Here is a 22,661-nt window from a genome sequence, read left to right as displayed (position 1 = left end):
TCCATACACCACTACTGGGAAAACCAGAGCTTTAACTATATGGACCTTTGTTGGCAAGGTGATGTCTCTCCTTTTGAAGATGCTGTCTAGGTTTGTCATCACTTTTCTTCCAAGAAGAGGACGCCTTTTAATTTATCCTAGCTTTAATTTTATCCCAGCTTAGGAGCTGCATACATCTTTCATTCATTCCTTTTGCCTATATCCCAGCTTTCGTCTGTAAACCACCTTGTGGCCCTTGTGGTACAGTATATAAATTTAATAAACAAACCAATACTGATTCCCACGAAGGTGGTGTGTGTAAGTCTCCTCCTCCTCCTTTTTATCCCCACAACAACCCTGGCGAGGTAGCTTGGGCTGAGGGGCAGTGGCTGGCCGAGTGCGGCGGGATTCGAACCCAGGTCTCTTCCAGGTCCCAAACCCACCAACCCTCGAATACCCCATGGCCGCCAACAGCCTCTCGTACGTGAGGTAAGGAAGAGCCCTGCCGAACCAAGCGGCCGCCGCGACCCCTTTCCCACAGACGCCGCCATCCGGCCGCCGGGGGTAGACTGCCTCTGGCTATGGAGGCTCCACCAGTCAGCAAACGGGGGGGGGCGGCGCCGAGAGCGCATGCGCAGGAAGGGAGACGCGGACCGCGCATGCGCCCTTCTCCAGATGGGCCTGAGAGAGAGAGAGAGAGCGCATTCGTTCGGCCCCGCCCCCTCTGTCCGCTGGCCAATCCGCAGCCAGGGGCCCGCCGCGCATGCGCCCTTCTCCAGATGGGCCTGAGAGAGACCGAGCGAGCGCGAGCGCATTTGTTCGGCCCCGTCCCCTCTGCCCACTAGCCAATCCGCAGCCAGGGCCCCGCCGCGCACGCGCAGTACACCCCTCTCCGCGCCTGCGCGTAGCGCTCCGAGGGCGGTTGCGGCGGCGGCTGAAAGAGGCCTCGGCTGAGGTAAGCGGCGCAAGATGGCGGCCGGGGATGAGGGCGGCCGGGGAGGGAAGGTCCGCGCCTGAAGAGGCCTCGTTCTCCTTTCCGCTGCTCGCCGCCTTGGCTCCGAGGCGTCCGTCTTCCTCGGCGGGAGAACTCTTCGTCCTCTGCCGGCGGGGCTTCTAGTCCTCAGGGAGGGAAAGAGCGGACCCTGATTGGTTGCCCCCGGGTAGGCCTTTCCAGTTGCCAGGCAGAAACCCGAATGGTGGCTCCCCTGGGGGGAGGGGAGGGGTGTAGCTGTTGTTATAATAATAATAATAGTAGTAATAGTAGTAGTAATAATAATAATTATATATATATATATACACATACACATACATACATACCCCGCACACCTGGCTGGGTTTCCCCACCACTCTGGGCGGATTCTAACAAAATATTAAAATACTGTACAGTAATTCATCAAATATTAAGAGCTTCCCTAAACAGGGCTGCTTTGTTGCTATTATTGTTTTGTTGTTGCTACTACTACTACAGACCCTCCAAGTGTCCCTGTTTTCCAGGGACAGTTCCGGATTTACAGAAGGCGTCCTAGTTTCTGATACGATCCCGGAATGTCCCATTTCCCCTTAGGATGTCCCTGTTTTCATGGGAGAAATGTTGGAGGGTATGGAGTTACCTGACCCCAGAGCTGTCGGAAAGCAATCCTGTAGAGGGAAGTTAATGGTTTTTTATTATATTTTCTATATGTTGGAAGCTGCCCAGAGTGGCTGGGGAAACCCAGCCAGATGGGTGGGGTATAAAGAGTAAAATTATCATTATGGAATAGGACATCCCTGTTTTCATTAGGGAAAGGTTGGAGGGCATGTTTCTGCCTTGGTCTGACCACGCTTGGAGTCCTGTGTTCAGTTCTGGGCACCACAGTTTAAGAATGTGACCAACAAGTTGGATTGTGTGCAGAAAAGAGCAACCCAGATGACCAAGGGTCTGGAAACCAATCCTGAGAAGGGAGCTGGGTATGTTCAGTCTGGAGAAGAGGAGACTGGTGAGATAGTTGCAATCAAAATTATTCAACCCCCAAGGCAAATTGGGCCTATTATCAACATTTGCAGACTTTCAGTTGTTTGCCATGAGCAAATCAAACCAAAGCAATAGAAATGACTCATCGGAAGGGATGCTTGAAGTGGCTTCCTTAAATTCAGCTGAAATTGCAGCTTATAAATTGTAAATTTTGATAATAAACCCAGTTTGCAATGGGGGTTGAATAATTTTGATTGCGAGTATATGAAGGCCAGTTCTAAGTGTGAAGCTCTTCCCTTGTGTTTCATACTTCTTGTTCTTAGTTTGGAAGCCTGGTTTGCTTTGTTCTGGTAATTACATGCAAGCCACTCTGGCAGTCTTTTTGGTTGAACTGAGTAACAAATGCTATAAATAAGATAAAATAATGTGATGTATGTCAGGGCAAAAATATCCCTTAGCTTCACATCTTTTCCCGGGGGGTGGGGGGTGGTCTGAGCTGGCAGTGATGGACCAGGAACGAGGCCTTGTGGTAAGAATAATAATATGTTGGGCTTCCCCCAGAGACTCTGGGGGGCCTCCTATACAAGATGACCTCAACCATCAAAAACAGGGCTACCCTTGGATGTCTGCCTTGGCAGTTGCACCTACCCTGGGGGACAACCTCCTGTCAGTTGTTAAGGAAGTAAACAACTATCTGTCTTTTAGAAGACATCTAAAGGCCAAGAGCAGGGTCTTTTCTGCAGAGGCCTCTTACTTTTGGGATGCTGTCCCCAGGGAGGCTTGCCTGGTGGCTTCCTTACTTTAGGCTCCAGTCAAGAAAATTCCTCTTCTGCTAAGCCTTTGGCTGATTGACATCTGATGCCCTTTTAAACTATGTGTGGGGAATTTTTTGTTGTTGTTGTTTTATTGTCAACTGCCCTGTAATTCTCAGATAAAGGGTAATATAGAAATTTAATAAATAATGATAGTATTAATATGTACGCACTGGAGACTTCATAGAGCTGAACAATACTCCTACCTTCTGAAAATGGCCATCCAAGTAGGACTGAAAGCATCACAAAGCTGTGTCACCACCCACAACATTGATAGCTACCCTAGTATAATACCATGATTTGTATTCCTAATTATCAGACCACCGGCTATTAGGATTCCTCCATCCCTCCCTGGAGGACTATCTTCAGCACAAGAGGACAACTGCATATCCTCCAAGGAATGGTCCCCTTCTAAGGGTTTGCTTGCCTCTTCCTTAGCATGGTGTTCTTCTAGGGGAGCCTCATTGTCCACAACAGCAGAGGAGCTATCATTCTGGCCTCAGAACCCAGTAGTAAAATGCCCAAATGCCTCATCCCTCACCCTCTGCCTCTCTCAATTTCTCTTGGTCAGCCACCCTGGCCTCAAGGACAGCAGGCCAACAGTCATGCATGTGACACACTGTGCAATACACTGGAAAGCCTCCACACACCTCCTTCCTTTCTGATTACATTTTGTGTTTTTACTTTCAGCTTGGTGGTGGTGTCTGCTGTGAATTGCTGCAGATTTGGCATTTCCCTCTGTAGTGTCCTCCTCTGCAGCTTGTTCAGTAAGACCAAGTGATCTCCGTGGTTGAACCCTGTTGCTTCTGACCATTCTGCCACACTTCATCCTTAAATTTATCATAGGTGTAATTAGCCATGGTCAAGTCTAAAAAAAAGAAAAACCAACAGAAGAAGGGGTATTTCCGGGATTACAGGTGGGGACCTAGAGGAAATATGCCCCCATGGATGAGAGGTCCTTGCCCAGGTGGCATGTGGGGACCCAGAGGAAATATGCCCCCATGGATGGGAGGTCCTTGTCCAGATGACACGTGGGGGCCCGGAGGAGATATGCCCCCGTGGATGGGAGGTCCTTGTCCAGATGACACATGGGGACCTGGAGGAGATATGACCCCATGGACCGGAGGTCCTTGTCCAGATGGCACGTGGGGACCCGGAGGAGATATGCCCCCGTGGACCGGAGGTCCTTGTCCAGATGACACGTGGGGACCCGAAGGAGATATGACCCCATGGACCGGAGGTCCTTGTCCAGATGACACATGGCAACCCAGAAAGAAACGCAGAAAATATACGCAGCCAAATATGAGCGGCCCCTGTCCTAATATGTGTGATCCTAAAGAGAGCATGTCTTCTTCTAATGCACCTGACCAAAGGCAGTGTAGGACTTTTGGAGGGCCAGGAAAGTCGTCTTCTGGGATGGAAGGATGTGGGACTAACAGTCAGGAGAATGATCCATTGCCACCTGGTAATTGTAGCTCAGATCAGCCCACTTCAGAAAATGCTGCAGATACTCAGAGGCATTACACAGAAGAGAGTGCTGCAAGAATTCTCTCAAACTTTGGCTTATCTGCTAAAGATTTGGAGGAATTTGGCCACTATTCAGATGATCAGCTGAAGCCTGAAAACATGGCTATGATTCTGAGGGACATCGTTGAGCGCAAGAAGGCTCGTCAGTTGCCCACGTCATCTCAGGGCAAAGAAGAAGAATCCTCTGGCGGACAGGGTGGATCTGATTCCCTGATGAAAAGTAAGTCCAGTTATGAATATGGCAGTAAGTGTGTAGAAACCAGGCTAACCAGTAATCCCACGAAGACTTCAGGGTTAAACTATGGCATTTTCTACCACATGATGCAGTGACAGCCACCAATGTGGATGAATTCAAAAGTGGATTAGACAAATTCAGAGAGTCAGGGTTGTTATGATGGGGGATGCAACCTCCAGGATTGGAGGATGGGCACACCTGTATACTAGTTGCTGGGGAGCAGAAGCGGGCACTGCTGCTGAGCTCTGCTCTTGCTTGTGAGCTCTACAGAACTGGCTGCTGGGCTAGATAGGCTGCTGGCCTGATCAGGTTACTGTCCCCTGCGCAGAGTAGTTGATGCGAAATGATCATTTTGGGGGGTGGGAAGGGGATATCCAGTAGGAGCAAGCTCCAAGGTGGCCTTTGCCCTTGGCACCCTCTCTCCTGGAATTTCGTTGGCATCCATCTGTGTTGCATAACAGAATCATGCCTTCCTTCAGCAGGACCTGGTGTACCGTCAGCAGCTCAACCCGCAACAACACCTGCGGCTTCATTTATGCCTCAGTCTTCAGGATCTCCATCTCCGTCAGTGATGAACGATTATCACGCTGTGTCGCCAACAGTACTTCCACACGTGTGTTCTCTGTGTAAAATAGAATGTGCAGATATGACGGTGAGTTCTTTGTTTTTGCAGAAAAAAAGGGCACACAGTTGTATTGAGCCCAGGATGAGTGCATTTTCCACTCTGGCTTTCAAGCAGATCTTATGCTATGAGGAGTGATGTTATCCTGAGGAAGTCAACATGGTGGCTTCCAAATGTTGTTGGACAGCATCACTGCAGCATATCTCCCCTCCCCTAATCCCCAAGGAGACATCTCTGCCACCTCAGGGCATCATAAATCCCCACATCCAGAAAGTCCATTTGACATCGGTGGGATTCAAACCTGACACCATGTCTGGAGACTCTTGTCTTATCTAACTTTGAGCTGCTGTTGTCTATTTTAATATTAAATGCATTGCACAGTATTGAACATTGTCCAGCGTTAAACTCATACACAGGATTGAAGGTCAAGTGAGTGTGTTTCTACTCTGCTGTAGAAACTCAGATATATAAGCTAGGTGACAAATGGCTCCTTAAACCAAGGTGTCAGTTGCCAAAATGGAATGTCTAGTTGCCATTTGGGGGCCAGATGGATCTAAAGTCTTATTTTTCAAATGATGGACTGACTGTGATTGATTCTCAGTTAAACATCCGGCTAGTTCAAGAGACAACCTTGAGCCAGATTCAGAACAATCACGATTCAAGGATCCCCAGGCATGTACCTCCAGGTTGTGTAGACGTCAGGTGCCATCCTGGCACCCAGGCATCTCCACTTGGTTGTAAGTGTCTGGTAGGACTCTCATGACCTTAAATGACGAGATTATGCAGTTTTATAGACAGAAGCCCCATCAATGGGTATTGGGCATATCACTAAGTGGAACTTAGTGTTTTATGTATATACTGTTATGTTGTTGTTGTTTTTTAAATAGTTGCTGCTCAGCAGCAGAGGAGGGCCCTTCTGTGGGTTTCTCAGAAGCATCTGGCTGACGGCTGCAGGAGACGGGATGCTGGACTAGGTGACGCTTTGTTCTCATCTAGCAGCCAGGCTTTTTGTGTTCTCATGCTGATTTCTCCCCTCCCTCCTGTAGGGCTGGAATCTGCATGTGCGCACTGCTGCACACTCCGAGAAATGTGAAGAGCTACGCCAACAGTAAGGCCTTTCATTTTAATTTATTGGGAATAGATTGAGGATTTGAAATGGTTTGAAAATGACTGCCTAGATAGCTCAGGGCTTTGCTAAAAGCAGCAGAGCCGTTGCTTACATGCCTTGCTACAAACCTCAGCCAAGGAAGTTGTGGGAGTTCACCTTTGAAGGAATGGTGCCTGCTCTAGGTTGTGTTTTGCTTGAATTTGTATAAGTGGTCTGTAGGCCGATTATGGAGCTGAACCAGGGAAGAAGGCAGAAGCTCAGAGGCATCTCATCTTGCATTCAGAGGCTTTTAGATGCCTGTGGAGCATGAGCAGAGTTTTATGAGGGGTGGCTTCAGGACAAACCAGTTCTTGGAGGAGCTGGGGCCTGAGTCTCATACCAGGGAGCTTTTGGAATACTGGATCAAAAAGCCAGGGAATCCTCATGGAATCACCTTTAAACTTCCCCAGAAGATCAGTAGTAAGAAATCAATAATTTGGACAAAAGAGAGAGAAATAATTGACAGTTTTAGAAATGTGCCTGAATGATAATGGAATGGAGTACATGTACTGTGTCAAATGAATAACACAGCTGTTTTGCTGGCTTTTCTTGAAACAGGTATCCTGACTGGAATCCAGAAGAATTCTCTTCGTTACAGAGGTAACCTTCTAATCTCAACATGAATACGCAGTAATGAGAATTAGGCTGCAGTAATCTCATTTCCCTGTTGTCCCTGATGGTGTGGGTTTTTGGAGACATTTTGAATGGGAAATTTGCATCAGGGCATTCTGCACTGGGACATTTTCTGATGCCCAGGAAAGTGATCTGAGATCTAATTCTGGTCTTTCATTGTATTTACCGTATTTTTCGGACTATTGGACGCACCGGTCCATAGGACGCACCTAGATTTGGGGGGGGAAATAAAGGCAAAAAAATTTATTCCCCCCCCCCCCCCGCCAGGCGCGGGGCTGGGGCGGGGAAGCCCGAGCTTCCCCCTCCCCCAGAACGGGACCCAGAGCCATGCCGAAGCTGCGCGCAGCTTTGGCATCGCTCTGGGAGCTTGCGGGGCTGGGGGAGGAGGAAGCCTTCCGCCAGCCTCCAAACCATGTCGGGAGACAGCGGGATGGCGCGCTGCGCCTCTCCCGCTGTCCCCCGAGTTTGCGGGGCTGGGCCAGCCTTCTAACCAAGTCGGGGGACAGCGGGAAGGGCGCGCTGCGCCCCTGCCGCTGTCTCCCGAGTTTGCGGGGCTGGCGACGGGGAGGAGCAGGCTTCTCCCCCCGCCAGCCTTCTAGACAAGTCGGGGGACAGCGGGAAAGGCGCGCTGCGCCTCTCCCGCTGTCCCCCGAGTTTGCGGGGCTGGCAACGGGGAGGAGCAGGCTTCTCCCCCCGCCAGCCTTCTAGCCAAGTCGGGGGACAGCGGGAAGGGCGCGCTGCGCCTCTCCCGCTGTCCCCCGAGCTTGTGGGGCTGGCGGTGGGGCTCTCCTGAAGCCTGGAGGTTGTGGGGCTGGTGGGGGGGAGAAGCAGGCTTGCTTCTCCCACCCCCAGCCTCCAGATCAGGTCGGGGAATAGCGGGATGGCGGAGCGCCGCCATCCCGCTATTCCACGACCTGATCTGGAGGTTGTGGGGCTGGGGGGGGGGGGAAGCAGGCTTGCTTCTCCCTCCCCCAGCCTCCAGATCAGGTCGGGGAATAGCGGGATGGCGGAGCGCCGCCATCCCGCTATTCCCCGACCTGATCTGGAAGTTGTGGGGCTGGGGGGGGGGGGAGAAGCAGGCTTGCTCCTCCCACCCCCAGCCTCCAGATCAGGCCGGGGAATAGCGGGATGGCGGAGCGCCGCCATCCCGCTATTCCACGACCTGATCTGGAAGTTGTGGGGCTGGGGGGGGGAGAAGCAGGCTTGCTTCTCCCACCCCCAGCCTCCAGATCAGGTCGGGGAATAGCGGGATGGCGGAGCGCCGCCATCCCGCTATTCCCCGACCTGATCTGGAAGTTGTGGGGCTGGGGGGGGGGGAGAAGCAGGCTTGCTCCTCCCACCCCCAGCCTCCAGATCAGGTCGGGGAATAGCGGGATGGCGGAGCGCCGCCATCCCGCTATTCCCCGACCTGATCTGGAGGTTGTGGGGATGGTGGGGGGGAGAAGCAGGCTTGCTTCTCTCACCCCCAGCCTCCAGATCAGGTCGGGGAATAGCGGGATGGCGGCGCTTCGCCATCCCCCTATCCCCCGAGCTTGTGGGGCTGGGGGGGGGGGAGAAGCAGGCTTGCTTCTCCCCCCGCCAGCCTCCAGATCAGGTCGGGGAATAGCGGGGTGGCGGCTCTGCGCCTCCCCGCTGTCCCCAGCTTTTGGGTGCAGGCTGCTGCCCGCAAGCCTTGCGAGCCCGCGGGACATCCCGCCGGGCTTGCAAGACTTGGGATAGCTTCCTGAAGCCTGGAGAGCGAGAGGGGTCGGTGCGCACGGACCCCTCTCGCTCTCCAGGCTTCAGCAAAAGCCTGCATTCGCACCATAGGACGCACACACATTTCCCCTTCATTTTTGGAGGGGAAAAAGTGCGTCCTATAGTGCAAAAAATACGGTAATAGAGAAAACTCAAAACTGAAAACTGCAAGTATCTGCAGTTGGCCCCCGTTCATTCCTTCTTAGGAACCATGTAACAAAGAACACTTCTGCAGAAAAAGTAACCAACCCCCCCAGATAATATTTTCCACCCCAGGTTACCGGTTGTCACGTACATGTAGGAGCTGCTCAACTCAGACTGCAGGCCCTCGTGTCTTCGTTCTAAGGCTCGAGGGGCCAGCTGGCTGAGCAGCTGTGGGTTGCACTGCAGCTAAGCCACTAGCAGGCAGGTAGCCATTGCCAGTGCAGGTGGCAGCCATAATTTTCTGGTATGAAGCTGGGCATTCTGTTCCCAGCATCTGAGTTCCTTTAGTCATTTGATGCTGCAGGCCCATCAGCCGTATTCTGTAGGCTTTTGATGCTTTTAGCTTTAACCCTGAGAGTTCTTACTTCTAGTTGATTTCCATTTGCAAAAATAACATCTTGGCAGATCTGATTTCTCCTTTTACATTTGAAAAAGAGAAGTCATTCAAATCCTGTTTTTTCTGCCTTTTGCAGACATGAAGGCGACAAGAAGGAAAAACATATTCCAATGCCATGCTCTACCAGTTCTAACCCAAACACTTCACAGCACTCAATTCCTGGCCATGCCTCGAGTCAGACTCGGTCACGATCTAGGAGCCCTGGATCCCACAGCAAACGGTCACGATCTAGGAGCCCCAGATGTAGGTCCAGGTCTTCAGAGCGACCAAGCTCCCCCAGCTTGAGTTCTCAAAGCTCTTTTAGCCAGAAGAGAGAACTGAGAAAATCAACTAGATCTCCAGGTAAGGTGGATGTTACAGATGCTTCAGAAACTGGCCTTGGGTTTTTTGTAAGCAGGATTATGAGTGTGATAATGGCAGGCGTGTTGCAGTGGCTTTGGCTCAGTGAATAGTTTGTTCTGTTCTGGGGTTTTTCTCCTGCCTTTGTCATTGTGTAATTATAATGCCTGCCAAGGAGACCAAGCCTGTTCCTATATTGGATTGTGTGAGTGACTCTGCAACTCATTTCAAAAGGGGATGTTGGTTGATCTCAGCCATTTCACTCCTCTGGAGTTTCCCCCACCCAGTTGGTATTTTTTACAGTTGCTTAGTACAATGATCTTCTTGCATTCATGCTATGCAGGGTAGAACCTTGTTGCAAATATAGCAGTGACCAAGGATCAGGGGAGATATTCTGCTGCTTCCCTGCAGTATTGTTGCCAAAAGTAGACCTGAAGTTGTTGCAATAGAGCGTTGATGAACTGCGGGGGGGGGGGGGGGCGTATTGGTTCCATTTTGTATCTTTTGGGTTTTTAAATCTTGTATTTTTATGCTGTGAACTGCCCTGAGATGTATGGATGGAGGGCGGTATACCAATTTAATCAATACTACTGCTAATAATAATCATAATAATAATGAGCCACTTGCTTTTTCTCCCCCTCTTTAGCGTCGTCTGCAGAAGCAGGAAGCTCCAGGAAACCTCCAGCCAAATCTGATGCGGCAGAACAACCACCCAACAAGTCGGAGCATCCACTGCAGACAAAACCTGGCCACCAGGAGCCGTCCAAGAAGGAGGCCGCAATGCGGGAACAAGGAGACCAGCAACTTCCATCCAAATCTGATGTGGCAAAACAACCACCCAACAAGCCAGAGCATCCACTACTGACAAATCCCGGCCATCAGGAGCTGCCCAAGAAGGAAGCAGCAATGGAGGAACAAGCAGACCGGCAACCTCCAGCCAAATCTGATGAGGCAGAACAACCACCCAACAAGTCAGACCAGCCACTGCAGACAAATCCCGGCCACCAGGAGCTGCCCAAGATGGAGTCAGCAACGCAGGAGCAAGGAGACCAGCAACCTCCAGGCAAATCTGATGTGGCAGAACTCACACCCAAGTCAGACCATCCACCACAGACAAATCTCAGCCATCAGGAGCTGCCCAAGATGGAGGCAGCAACGCAGGAACAAGGAGACCAGCAAAAGGAGACCGGGAAGAAGACCAGGACAAGGAAACAAGGAAAAAGGAGACCAGCCAAATCTAATGTGGCAAAACCTCCAGCCAAATCTGATGTGGCAGAACAACCACCCAGCAAGACAGACCAGCCACTGCAGACAAATCCCGACCATCAGGAGCTGCCCAAGATGGAGGCAGCAACGCAGGAGGAAGGAGACCGGCAACCTCCATCCAAATCTGATGTGGCAGAACAACCACCCAAGAAGTCAGACCATCCACTGCAGACAAATCCTGACCACCAGGAGCCGTCCAAGAAGGAGGCCGCAATGGAGGAACAAGCAGACCGGCAACCGCCATCCAAATCTGATGTAGCAGAACAACCACCCAACAAGTCAGACCATCCACTGCAGACAAATCCTGACCATCAGGAGCTGCCCAAGAAGGAGGCAGCAACGCAGGAGCAAGTAGACCGGCAACCTCCATCCAAATCTGATGTGGCAGAACAACCACCCAACAAGTCAGACCATCCACTGCAGACAAATCCCGGCCACCAGGAGCTGCCCAAGATGGAGGCAGCAACGCAGGAGCAAGGAGACCAGCAACCTCCAGGCAAATCTGATGTGGCAGAACTCACACCCAAGTCAGACCATCCACCACAGACAAATCTCAGCCACCAGGAGCTGCCCAAGATGGAGGCAGCAACGCAGGAGCAAGGAGACCAGCAAAAGGAGACCAGGAAGAAGACCAGGACAAGGAAACAAGGAAAAAGACCAGCCAAATCTAATGTGGCAAAACCTCCATCCAAATCTGATGTGGCAGAACAACCACCCAACAAGTCTGACCAGCCACTGCAGACAAATCCCGACCATCAGGAGCTGCCCAAGATGGAGGCAGCAACGCAGGAGCAAGGAGACCGGCAACCTCCAGCCAAATCTGATGTGGCAGAACAACCACCCAGCAAGACAGACCATCCGCTGCAGACAAATCCCGACCATCAGGAGCTGCCCAAGATGGAGGCAGCAACGCAGGAGCAAGGAGACCGGCAACCTCCAGCCAAATCTGATGTGGCAGAACAACCACCCAGCAAGTCAGACCATCTGCTGCAGACAAACCCTGGCCACCAGGAGCCGCCCAAGAAGGAGGCCACAATGCGGGAACAAGGAGACCAGCAACCTCCAGCCAAATCTGATGTGGCAGAACAACCACCCAGCAAGTCAGACCATCCGCTGCAGACAAACCCTGGCCATCAGGAGCTTCCCAAGAAGGAGGCAGCAACACAGGAACAAGGAGACCGCCAACGTGAAGATCAGTTGCATTTGTCGTTGACGCCTCTTGTAGAACAAAGTGTCTTGCAGGCCCTGTCGCTGCTGCAGCCTGGAGGCGCAGTGGGTGCTGGACTCACCCAAGGAACAAGCTTGCCCCCTGTTGTGCAGATCAATCCAGCATCCCTTGTCTCCATGATGCAGCTGGTTGCAACCCAGGTGGTACAAGCTGCCTTAGCCTCCAAGGAGGCCTCAAGTGTGCGGGAAAGCCCAAGTGTGGCTGGCCCAAGCCCCCAGTTAACTATTCCTGCAGGAAGCGAAGAAAAGAAGCAGGAGAGCAGTCAGGAAGTGGTGCCAGGAGTCGTTCCTCCTTGCTCAGGTGAGGAGTTGTCGGGAAGGGGGCTGAGGGTGGGTCTGGCTGTAGAGGGAGGTTGTTCTGTGTTGGAGATATCCGTCAAGACTTGCATTGGTGATACAATGCACAGTCCCTGCTCAGGTTCAGGACTGCCCTGAGATCCAGCCGGCTTCTCTGGTAGTGGTGAACACACCTGTGCTGTTGCTTCTAGGGTGCAGGGATCTTTTCTGCAATCCGTTGGTCTGGTCGACTGGTTCCTTTCGTGGCATACCGAATACACAATGGTATGTGATTTTACTGATTTGCGGCTACATTTCTATCCTCCAGTGAGCTCAAGGCGGCATACATGGTTCTCCTGCTCCTCATTTCACCCCACAACAACCCTGAGAGCCAGTGTGGTGTAGTGGTTAAGAGCAGTGGACTTGTAATCTGGTGAACCGGGTTTGATTTCCTGCTCCTCCACATGCAGCTGCTGGGAGACCTTGGGCCAGTCACACTTCTCTGAAGTCTCTCAGCCTCACTCAACTCACAGAGTGTTTGTTGTGGGAGAGGAAGGGAAAGGAGAATGTTGGCTGCTTTGAGACTCTTCTTCTTCTTCTTCAACATCACCCACTGAGTTTAAAGCTGAGTGGGGATTTGAACTCAGGTCTCCCTGGCCCTAGTCCAGCACTCTCACCACTTTACTATGCTGGCTCTTGGGCCAGTGAGGAAAAATGCTAGTTAAGGCTTCAAGAGCTGTGCCAGGAGAGCTGGTGCATTGCTGTTTAGGTGTTCTCATTGCTGTGGATGGATCTCTTGTGATTCAAATAAAGCTTGATGGAGAAGCAAGTGATTCTCAAGGAAACGGAAGCAATGAAGTCAGATCAGGGTTGTGTCAGAGCACATGTTGCTTATATTGTGGTTTGAGGTTTTGCTGAACAGGAAGCTACATGTGTTTCGAGTATGGTAACTGAGTACGGAAAGGCTTGCGAGAATTTCTAATCCTTTAGTGCTCTTTAGCAGATAGTTTGTGGATAGTATCAAATCTAGATATTTTGCTAAGGATCAGGGATGATGGGAGCTGGGAGTCCTGCATTGCAGGGGTTGGACTAGAGAATTCTTGGGGACTTCTACAATTCTATGATTCCATTCACAGCACCTGGATGGCACCAGGATCTTCTATTCTTGACATAGTCCAACACTGCTTGGTCATGAGGGGAGTCAGATTTGCTTGCAGGTCACCAGTCTGGGTGATTGAAGAGCAGGGGTAGGCAACCAAAGGCCCAGGGGCCGGTTGAAGCCCAATCGCCTTCTCAATCCAGCCCTCGGATGGTCTGGGAATCAGCGTGTTTTTACATGAGAAGAATGTGTCCTTTTATTTAAAATGCATCTCTGGGTTATTTGTGGGGCATAGGAATTCTGTCTCCCCCCCCCCTCAAAATATAGTCCGGCCCACCACATGGTCTGAGGGACGGTGGAATGGCCCACTGCTGGAAAGGTTTGCTGACCCCTGTTGAAGAGGATTGTAAATGCACCAGAGATAAAGAGCCTCATGGCCTACCAACTGAGCTATATAGACTGCACACAAAGGGGTACGTGGTGGCATCACGTTGACTTTCTGTTTAGTTGCAGCCCCTGCACGTAAGGTTTTCCGGACACAGTTGTGTGCTGTGCAAGAAAGCGCATGCTGGTGTCCGGGAGAGAATCCCACCTTGGGCTGGGTCACAGGCTGCACGTCGTGCGGCTGGGTTAGGAGGACATGCATGATTTGGGAGCGGCTGGTGCCTCCAGATGTTATCCTCCTGCAGCTGTGCAAGAATAACTTGGGCACACAGAAAGGCATAGAGCTCAACTGTTGGCAATGTTGGATCCACCTCAGCTCAGTATTTTCTATACCATTATTCCTTAAACTTGAATTCCCAACTGTTGTTGGACTACAACTCCCATCATCCATAGCTAGCAGCACCAGTGATCAGGGATGGTGGGGGTTGGAGTCCAATGGCAGCTGGGAATTCAAGTTTGAGAAAAAATGGTCTGCACAGACTGATGGCTTCAGGCAGGGAGTCTCTCCCAGCCCTTTTTGGAGATGCTGGGAACTGAACCCGGGACCTTTTGGTGCTGGAAGCTTCATCATCCTGAGTCAGACCACTGGTCCATTTAGTGTAATATTGCCTCATTGACTGGCAGAAGCTCTCCAGGGTTTCAGGCATGGAATGCTGCCAGCCCTGTATACCTGAAGGAGTGGCTTCACCCCTGTTGCTCGGCCTGGACACTGAGGTCCAGTTCCGAGGGCCTTCTGGCAGTCCACTCATTGCTGGAAGTGAAGTTACAGGGAAACAGGGAGAGGGACTTCCCGGTAGTGGTGCCTGCCCTGTGGAACACCTTCCTGTCGCTTGTCAAAGAGAGAGGATTTCTAAAGGCAGCCCTGTATTGGGAAGCTTTTAATGTTTGACATTGTATTTTTGTTGAAGCTGCACTGAGTGGCTGGGGCAACCCAGTCAGATGGCCAGGGTAGAATAAATAAATTGTTGTTTCGTTGTTTTTGTTTTAATTACTTATTTGTTCTTTTATCTTGTGAACCATCCTGATATCACTTGTTAAAAGGCAGTACAGTAGTACCTCGGGTTAAGTACTTAATTCGTTCCGGAGGTCCATTCTTAACCTGAAACTGTTCTTAACCTGAAGCACCACTTTAGCTAATGGGGCTTCCTGCTGCCAACACGATGCCAGAGCACGATTTCTGTTCTCATCCTGAAGCAAAGTTCTTAACCCGAGGTACTATTTCTGGGTTAGTGGAGTCTGTAACCTGAAGTGTATGTAACCCGAGGTACCACTGTATATAAATCTAATTATTATTATTATTATCTGGAGATGTTGCTGGGCATTGAACCTGGAAACTTCTGCACACAAAGCAGGTGATCTGCCACTCCATGGCATGGGACTTCAGGTGTGAGGTTGGTGGATGAGACTTGGGGAAAACAGTGTTACAGGTCAAACTGAGGCCTGTGCCGGAACAGAATAGGCTTGTTGGCTGGAGGTTTCCTACGTCAGCCGTAAAAGGAACAGCGAAAGGCACAGCAAATCCAGCAGGCTGCTGTGAAGCTCTGTATGCAACTGCTAAAGGGACTTGAATTCAGGTGGCACAGATTTTGGGAGCACAAGGGTTCCGTTCTGAAAGGAAAGGAGCAGATTTCTTGACTATTGGTGACCTAAGATATTTGGGCAGGGAGGGTGGCTGGCTGGCTGGCTAAGCTGGCCTCCCCTGACGATGCTCAATTGCAACTCCCATCATCCTCGCTTCTTAGCCTTGCTGGCCAGGGCTGTTGGGACTTGAAGTCCAGCAACCTCTGGAGTGCCAGAAATTAGCTACTCAGGTTTAGGGCCAGGACTGTAATGTAGGAATTCTTGGAACAGCTAGGCACCTGCTTACAAACCCCTGACATAAAATTAAAATGTAAGAGGGCACCTGCTCTTCATGCAAAAGGCCTCAGGTTAATGTGTAATTATCCAGTTTGTTTGTGGGTCGGATTAGGATCTGTGTATGCCCCCTCCCTTCGAATCCCCGCGGCGGGGTGCGCTCCCGCTGCTCGGTCCCAGCGCCTGCCAACCTAGCAGTTTGAAAGCACCCCCGGGTGCAAGTAGATAAATAGGGACCGCTTACTAGCGGGAAGGTAAACGGCATTTCCGTGTGCGGCTCTGGCTCGCCAGATGCAGCTTGTCACGCTGGCCACGTGACCCGGAAGTGTCTGCGGACAGCGCTGGCCCCCGGCCTCTTGAGTGAGATGAGTGCACAACCCTAGAGTCTGTCAAGACTGGCCCGTACGGGCAGGGGTACCTTTACCTTTATGCCCCCTCCTGCAGTTACTTGCATAGTAGAGGGATTGCGATGGCATCTTGAGAAGGGAGCAGGAGGCAAGGAAACCAAGCTCAAAAGCCGCCCACCAAACAGCCTCAGGATTCTTCTTCCAAAGAGGAGGGAGGCCCAGACATGAGGTCCGCTGGAGGCCACAGAGTGGGTAGCGAGCAAGAAACCTTCCAAATCTAGTAGAATGGCTACTAAACCACCTTTGCTTGATATTGCAGCCTGCGTGGAAAGATCGGAGACTTCAGGTAGTAAAGGGGACTTGTTCAGCTCAAGCTTGTTCACCGTGCCATGGCTTCAGAAGGAAGATGCAAGACCTCCGACGCAGAATCTTCCAGCGGAGATATCTGCAGGTGAGAATCTGGCACCTACCTTCACAGTGGTGGGGCTGGCTGGCTTGGAGCTGGGTTTCACCACGGGGCTCCTGTTGTGGGGTTGAAGGGGTTACGCAAATTTGGCCATTGCCACAGCCAGTTTAGGGGGCGGTACCAAAGGATGGGACAGAGCTGACTGAAGAGCTGACACACACACAGAGAGACATTTTAAATCTATATTTACTTATAGGTGCTCTCTATATTTAGAGAAGCAGAACAAATGAACAAAATCAGAGGGAATATGAATGAGAAGATAGAAAAAGATGTATAGAAATTTATTTATTAAATTTGTATGCCACCCTTCCTTCAGAGATCAAGGGCAGCTCACAACATAAGAAATACAAAATGAGAATGCAAAATAGAAAAATGAGTCAACTTGGCCAGCAGGATTTTTGGCACCTGCTGGAGCGACATTGGAGAAACAGCCCAATAAAGGAAGAGTCCTGATGAAGTACATGGGCATAATATTGAGGGCTTATAATGAATCTGTGTGTGGAGTATGGTGAGCCTTCCCAATCAAGAAGAATGGCTACTAAACCACCTTTGCTTGATATTGCAGCATGCGTGGAAAGATCGGAGGCTTCAGGTAGCAAAGGGGACTTAACTCCCTCGACCTTGTTCACCGTGCCATGGCTTAAGAAGAAGGAAGATGCAAGACCTCCGAAGCAGAATCTTCCAGCGGAGATATCTGCAGGTGAGAATCTGGCACTTACCTTCACAGTGGTGGGGCTGGCTGGGTTTCACCACAGGGCTCCTGTTGTGGGGTTGAAGGGGTTATGCAAATTTGGCCATTGCCACAACCAATTTAGGGGGAGGTACCAAAGGATGGGTCACGAAGAGTCGGACACGACTAAACAACAACAAAACCAAAGGATGGGACAGAGCTGACTGAAGAGATGTTACTGGTGCAGCCAGGAGATGTGTGAGGAGAACTTTGTGTTGCCGCCCAGACCGACAGTCAATTGGGTGCAGTCAGGTAAGAAGGTGGACGCAGTTATGAAAGGTATCTCATACGGGGAGGCCTCAAGTTGGCCTAGATATCCTTGATTGCCTGCCACCAATGAGCAAATATGAAAAGGGGAGTTTGTGGATGTGTTTCTCCTTTCTTTTTATTAAATGTATTCGTCACTTTCTTAACAAAATAACTAAAAGCAGATTGCAATACTTTTAAGCAAGCAAGCGTGCAAACACACACACACACACACACACAGAGAGATTTTTAATCTATATTTACTAATATGTGCTCTCTATATTTAGAGAAGCAGAACAAATGAATAAAATCAGAGGGAATATGAATGAGAAGGTAGAAAAAGATGTATAGAAATTTATTTATTAAATTTGTATGCCACCCTTCCTTCAAAGATCAAGGGCAGCTCACAACATAATAAATACAAAATGAGAATGCAAAAAAGAAAAATGAGTCAACTTGGCCAGCAGGATTTTTGGCACCTGGTGGAGCGACATTGGAGAAACGGCCCAATAAAGGAAGAGTCCTGATGAAGTACATGGGCATAATATTGAGGGCTTGTAATGAATTTGTGTGTGGAGTATGGTGAGCCGTTTAGGATGCAGGTAGGCTTTGGTGGTAGTTTTGATATGGGATAGCACAGTGTTTGAAGCTCCCATTGTTCTAGGCGCATTTTGCGACGGGGAATTTCATTAGCGCGATCAGTTTCTGAGCTCTGGGTTCAATACTTTGCCTAAGATTTCAGATTAAAACTGCAGAGTGGAAGGAAAGGAGGACCTTATCTGCCTCCCCACATGAAGACTGGAGAAGAGACCCGCTTAACATTAGGGAGTTTAGCAGGAGAAGGACTAGGTCTAAGGTGCCATTGAGCTACTAGCTTCCATATCTCAGTTTCTAACAGGAGATAGGCAGGAGACAGAGCTCTGTTAAAATGTGTGTTAGGGTCCAAGTAAGTCACTATCATTGGTAGGTCCATCTGTGAGCCTTGGGTGAATAAGCAACAAAACATCCACACGGCTCCTCAAAGTACGAGGCAGCTGCCTGCTCTTTTGGTTCTGGTCCTTAACACGACGCAACTGATTGACCAAGTTGAAATACTGGGAAACTTGGGAGGATGTGATCTTGTCTCCTGGGTTTCATGATCTAGAAGGAAGGGAAAGCAGAGTATAGTCAGACTTTAAGAAGACCAATTTCATAAAGCTTAGGGAGTTACTGAGTGAGATCCCAGGGTCATAAATACTTAAAAGAGAAGGGAGTCCAAGATGGATGGGAATTTCTGAAAGGTGAAATATTGAAGGTACAAAGGCAGACAATTCCAACAAGAAGGAAAAGTAGGAGGCATCTAAAGAAACTTGTGTGGCTGCATAAGCAGCTTACAGGTGAGCTGAGATTTAAGAAGGGCATGTATACGAAATGGACGGAAGGACAAATCACGAGGGATTAGGGTACACAGTAGCCAACAGCTGCAGGGAGAAGGTAAGGCTTTTGACCAAGTCCCCTGTGATAGACTAGCAGAGAAACTGGTAAAATTTGGGTTGGACGAGCAGTTTGAAAGCATGCTAGTGCAAGTACATAAATTGATACTGCTGTGGCAGGAAGGTAAACGGTGTTTCCGGGCGCTCTAGATTATGTCACACCAGAAGCGGTTTAGTCCTGCTGGCCACATGACCTGGAAAACTTTCTGTGGACAAATGCCGGCTCCCTCGGCCTGAAAGTGAGATGAGCGCCGTAACCCCATAGTCGCCTTTGAGTGGACTTAACTGTCCAGGGGTTCTTGTAATCCCTGTCCAGGGATTACAATATGAAAATTCAAATTCGATCACATTTCTTCAGATGAGAGAGCTGGAATCTCAGCTACGATTGAGAGGGGAACCTCAACTGAAACAGGATCGGCTCAGGGAGTGGATGATAGATCAATTTGTGGTGTGGTGGGACTTGAAAAAAGATGAAGTTAACTCTTGGATAGAAAAGGTCTACAGATTTGGTTCTAAAAAAGATTCAAAAATTATCTACGATTGAATTGTGGTCTTCAAGCCTATAGAACAAAGAGATATTATTTTGGGCCTGCATTACAAAAAAGGTTTAAAAATTCAGGATAAAGCAATTGTCCTTTTTAAGGAGTTTCCTAAACATTTTTTGAACTTGAGATCCAATTATACAGATTTGGCAACCACCCGAGAAGGAAAAATATATACAGTGGTGCCTCGCAAGACGAAAATAATCCGTTCTGTGAGTCTCTTCGGCTAGCGGTTTTTTCGTCTTTGCGAAGCAACCCTATTAGCAGCTTAGCGCTATTAGCGGCTTAGCGGCTATTAAAGGCTTAGCGGCTGAAAGGCTATTAGCGGCTTAGTGGCTTAGAAAAAGGGGGGAAAGCGAAAAAAATCGCAAGACTCGCAAGACGTTTTCGTCTTGCGAAGCAAGCCCATAGGGAAATTCGTCTTGCGAAGCAACTCAAAAACGGAAAACCCTTTCGTCTAGCGGGTTTTTCGTCTTGCGAGGCATTCGTCTTGCGGGGCACCACTGTATGTATAGGTGAGTATTCCCGGAGTGCCTTTTCTTCAAATCTGAGGGAAGGAAACAAAGAATTAAGACTGTTGGAGAGAAGGATAGGTTTCTGCAAAAGCACTCAGTTGAACGTGGGTTGGAAAGCCCACAGCTGGCAGGGGCAGCAGCACTCTAACTGATTAAGATGGCTTTGAGAATTTACTCTTGGAATGTCAATGGTTTAAACTCCACAAAAAAGGAGTCAGATTTACCATGTTTTGTCAAAGCAGAATTTGGATGTAATTTGTTTACGTGAAACACACATCAAAAGACAACATAGAAAAATTCTTTTGAATAAGAAACTTGGTCCAGAATTCATTTCCTCAGATAAAGTTAAAAAAAGAGGAGTGGTGTTTTATGTTAAAGAAAAATGCAATCCAACATTGATTTTAAAACATGAGGAGGGAAGATACATAGCAATAGAAATTGCAGCACAAGGCAAAAAACATCTATTGGGAATCTATGCACCTCATGATGTCAAAGCGGAATTTTTTAAGAATGTGGAAACAAAGCTTCTGGACTACTTGGATTATATATTAATTCTAATGAGATATCTGAATGGAGTTGCATCAACTCTAATGAGCAGGACTCAGAGACAAAAAATACTGAATGCTGGCAGACTACCGAAGACATTTTTTGACATAACAGATAAATTTGATTTGTCAGGCATACGAAGAATTAGAACTCCAAATTAAAAGACTTCACATTCTATTCAGATGCAAATCGATCATTTTTGAGAATCAACTATAGATATCCAGAGACTTGGTTCCCAGAGTAACAAAAATGGAAATTTGCCCCAAAACCTGTTCAGATCACTATGCAGTATTTATGGAAGTGAAATTGTTTTTACAGGGATCTTTCAGATGGAGGATGAATGATTATTTGTTGAGGAATGGGCAAATAATCAATAAGGCCCAAAAGACTCTAAAAGACTATTTTGAGATGACTATGACTTTTGGAATGGAAAAAAGAGTCATTTGAGACGCAAGTAAAGTAGTAATGAAAGGGTTCCTCATTCAACAAAATTCACTTAAGAGAAAGATACAAAATGAAAAGAAAGATAAAATTTTGGACCAATTAAAAGAAAGTGAAGAACCTTAGAAGTAATCCAACGAATTTGCAGATACAAAAGAAAATTAAAGCCTTACAGATCCAGTATTCACAGATTATAAACCAAGAAATAGAATGGAAATTAAGACTGATGAGACAAAGGAATTTTGAATATTCATATAAATGTGGGAAACTCTGAGCTTGGCAGTTAAAAAAAAGACAGAAACAAAGTACTATTACAAATACTGTATCAGAAGGAAAGTCTGTGGAGACCCCTGTGGAGATAAGATGTTTCCAGAAGTATTACAAACAAATGTATAAAAATGGTAAAGAAGACGAAGGTCAAAATTGAGCAGTTTATTAAAACTAATGGCTTGCAGAAGATTCCTGAAGGTAAAAGGATTCTACTAAATGGTTTAATTACATGGCAGGAGGTCGAAAATGCAATAAATTCAATGCAACTAGGCAAAGCCTCAGGACCAGATGGATTGTCAGCAAAATACTATAAGACTATGAAAGATTGGCTTATTCTGTCATTGGTAGAAGTTTACAATAAGGTAATAGGAGGGGCCAAAGCACCCGAAACCTGGAAGGAAGCTTATATAACCCTGATTCCAAAACAAGATCAAGATGACAAAAACTATAGGCAAAAACTATATGAAAGATAATATTAGGAATATAGTTGATATTTTGGAAAGGTTAGCAACAAGAAAAATTGTAAAGCAATGTTAATGTTTATTGATGCGGAGAAGGCCTTTGACAACATGTCGTGGAGTTTTATGATACAAAATTTAGAAAGTATTGGGGTTGGACAGGAGTTTTTAAATGGTATTAATGTGGTTTATCATGAACAAAAAGGCGCAGCGAATCCAGCAGGCTGCTGTGGAGATCTGTATGCAACTGCTTAAGGGACTTGAATTCAGGTGGCACAGATTTTGGGAGCACAAGGGTTCTGTTCTGAAAGGAAAGGAGCAGATTTCTTGACTATTGGTGACCTAAGATATTTGGGCAGGGAGGGTGGCTGGCTGGCTGGCTAAGCTGGCCTCCCCTGACGATGCTCAATTGCAACTCCCATCATCCTCGCTTCTTAGCCTTGCTGGCCAGGGCTGTTGGGACTTGAAGTGCAGCAACCTCTGGAGTGCCAGAAATTAGCTACCCAGGTTTAGGGCCAGGGCTGTAATGTAGGAATTCTTGGAGCAGCTAGGCACCTGCGTACAAACCCCTGACATAAAACTAAGATGTGAGAGAGGGCAGTTGCTCTTCATGCAACTCAGGTTAATGTGTAATTATCCAGTTTGTTTGTGGGTCGGATTAGGATCTGTGTATGCCCCCTCCTGCAGTTATGTGCATAGTAGAGGGATTGCAGAGGGATTGCGATGGCATCTTGAGAAGGGAGCAGGAGGCAAGGAAACCAAGCTCAAAAGCCGCCCACCAAACAGCCTCAGGATTCTTCTTCCAAAGAGGAGGGAGGCCCAGACATGAGGTCCGCTGGAGGCCACAGAGTGGGTAGCGAGCAAGAAACCTTCCAAATC

General features: G+C 48.7%; 1 protein-coding gene across 16 annotated transcripts in view; it reads left to right on the top strand.

Annotated features, from left to right (window-relative positions):
* Nucleotides 1-831: 831 nt before the first annotated feature.
* LOC114604421 (uncharacterized) overlaps nucleotides 832-22,661 on the top strand; it is a 52,063-nt gene continuing 30,233 nt past the window's right edge. For 12 of the 16 annotated variants that reach the window (XR_013394109.1, XR_003708300.2, XM_028744512.2 and 9 more), the window contains exons 1-9: nucleotides 941-1,139; nucleotides 3,433-4,489; nucleotides 4,984-5,156; nucleotides 6,173-6,234; nucleotides 6,832-6,873; nucleotides 9,321-9,586; nucleotides 10,230-12,377; nucleotides 16,416-16,547; nucleotides 17,128-17,262. Coding sequence is in view for 14 of the 16 variants with exons in the window: in XM_028744512.2 (XP_028600345.2) it covers nucleotides 3,601-4,489; nucleotides 4,984-5,156; nucleotides 6,173-6,234; nucleotides 6,832-6,873; nucleotides 9,321-9,586; nucleotides 10,230-12,377; nucleotides 16,416-16,547; nucleotides 17,128-17,262 (3,847 nt within the window). In the remaining 2 variants the exon portion in view is untranslated. The other 4 variants (XM_028744495.2, XM_028744499.2, XM_028744496.2 and 1 more) reach the window with 4 other exon arrangements.

The sequence above is a fragment of the Podarcis muralis genome, chromosome 9 (assembly GCF_964188315.1).
Source record: "Podarcis muralis chromosome 9, rPodMur119.hap1.1, whole genome shotgun sequence".
NCBI classification, from domain to species: domain Eukaryota; kingdom Metazoa; phylum Chordata; class Lepidosauria; order Squamata; family Lacertidae; genus Podarcis; species Podarcis muralis.
This window is presented reverse-complemented; position numbering and strand designations above follow the sequence as displayed.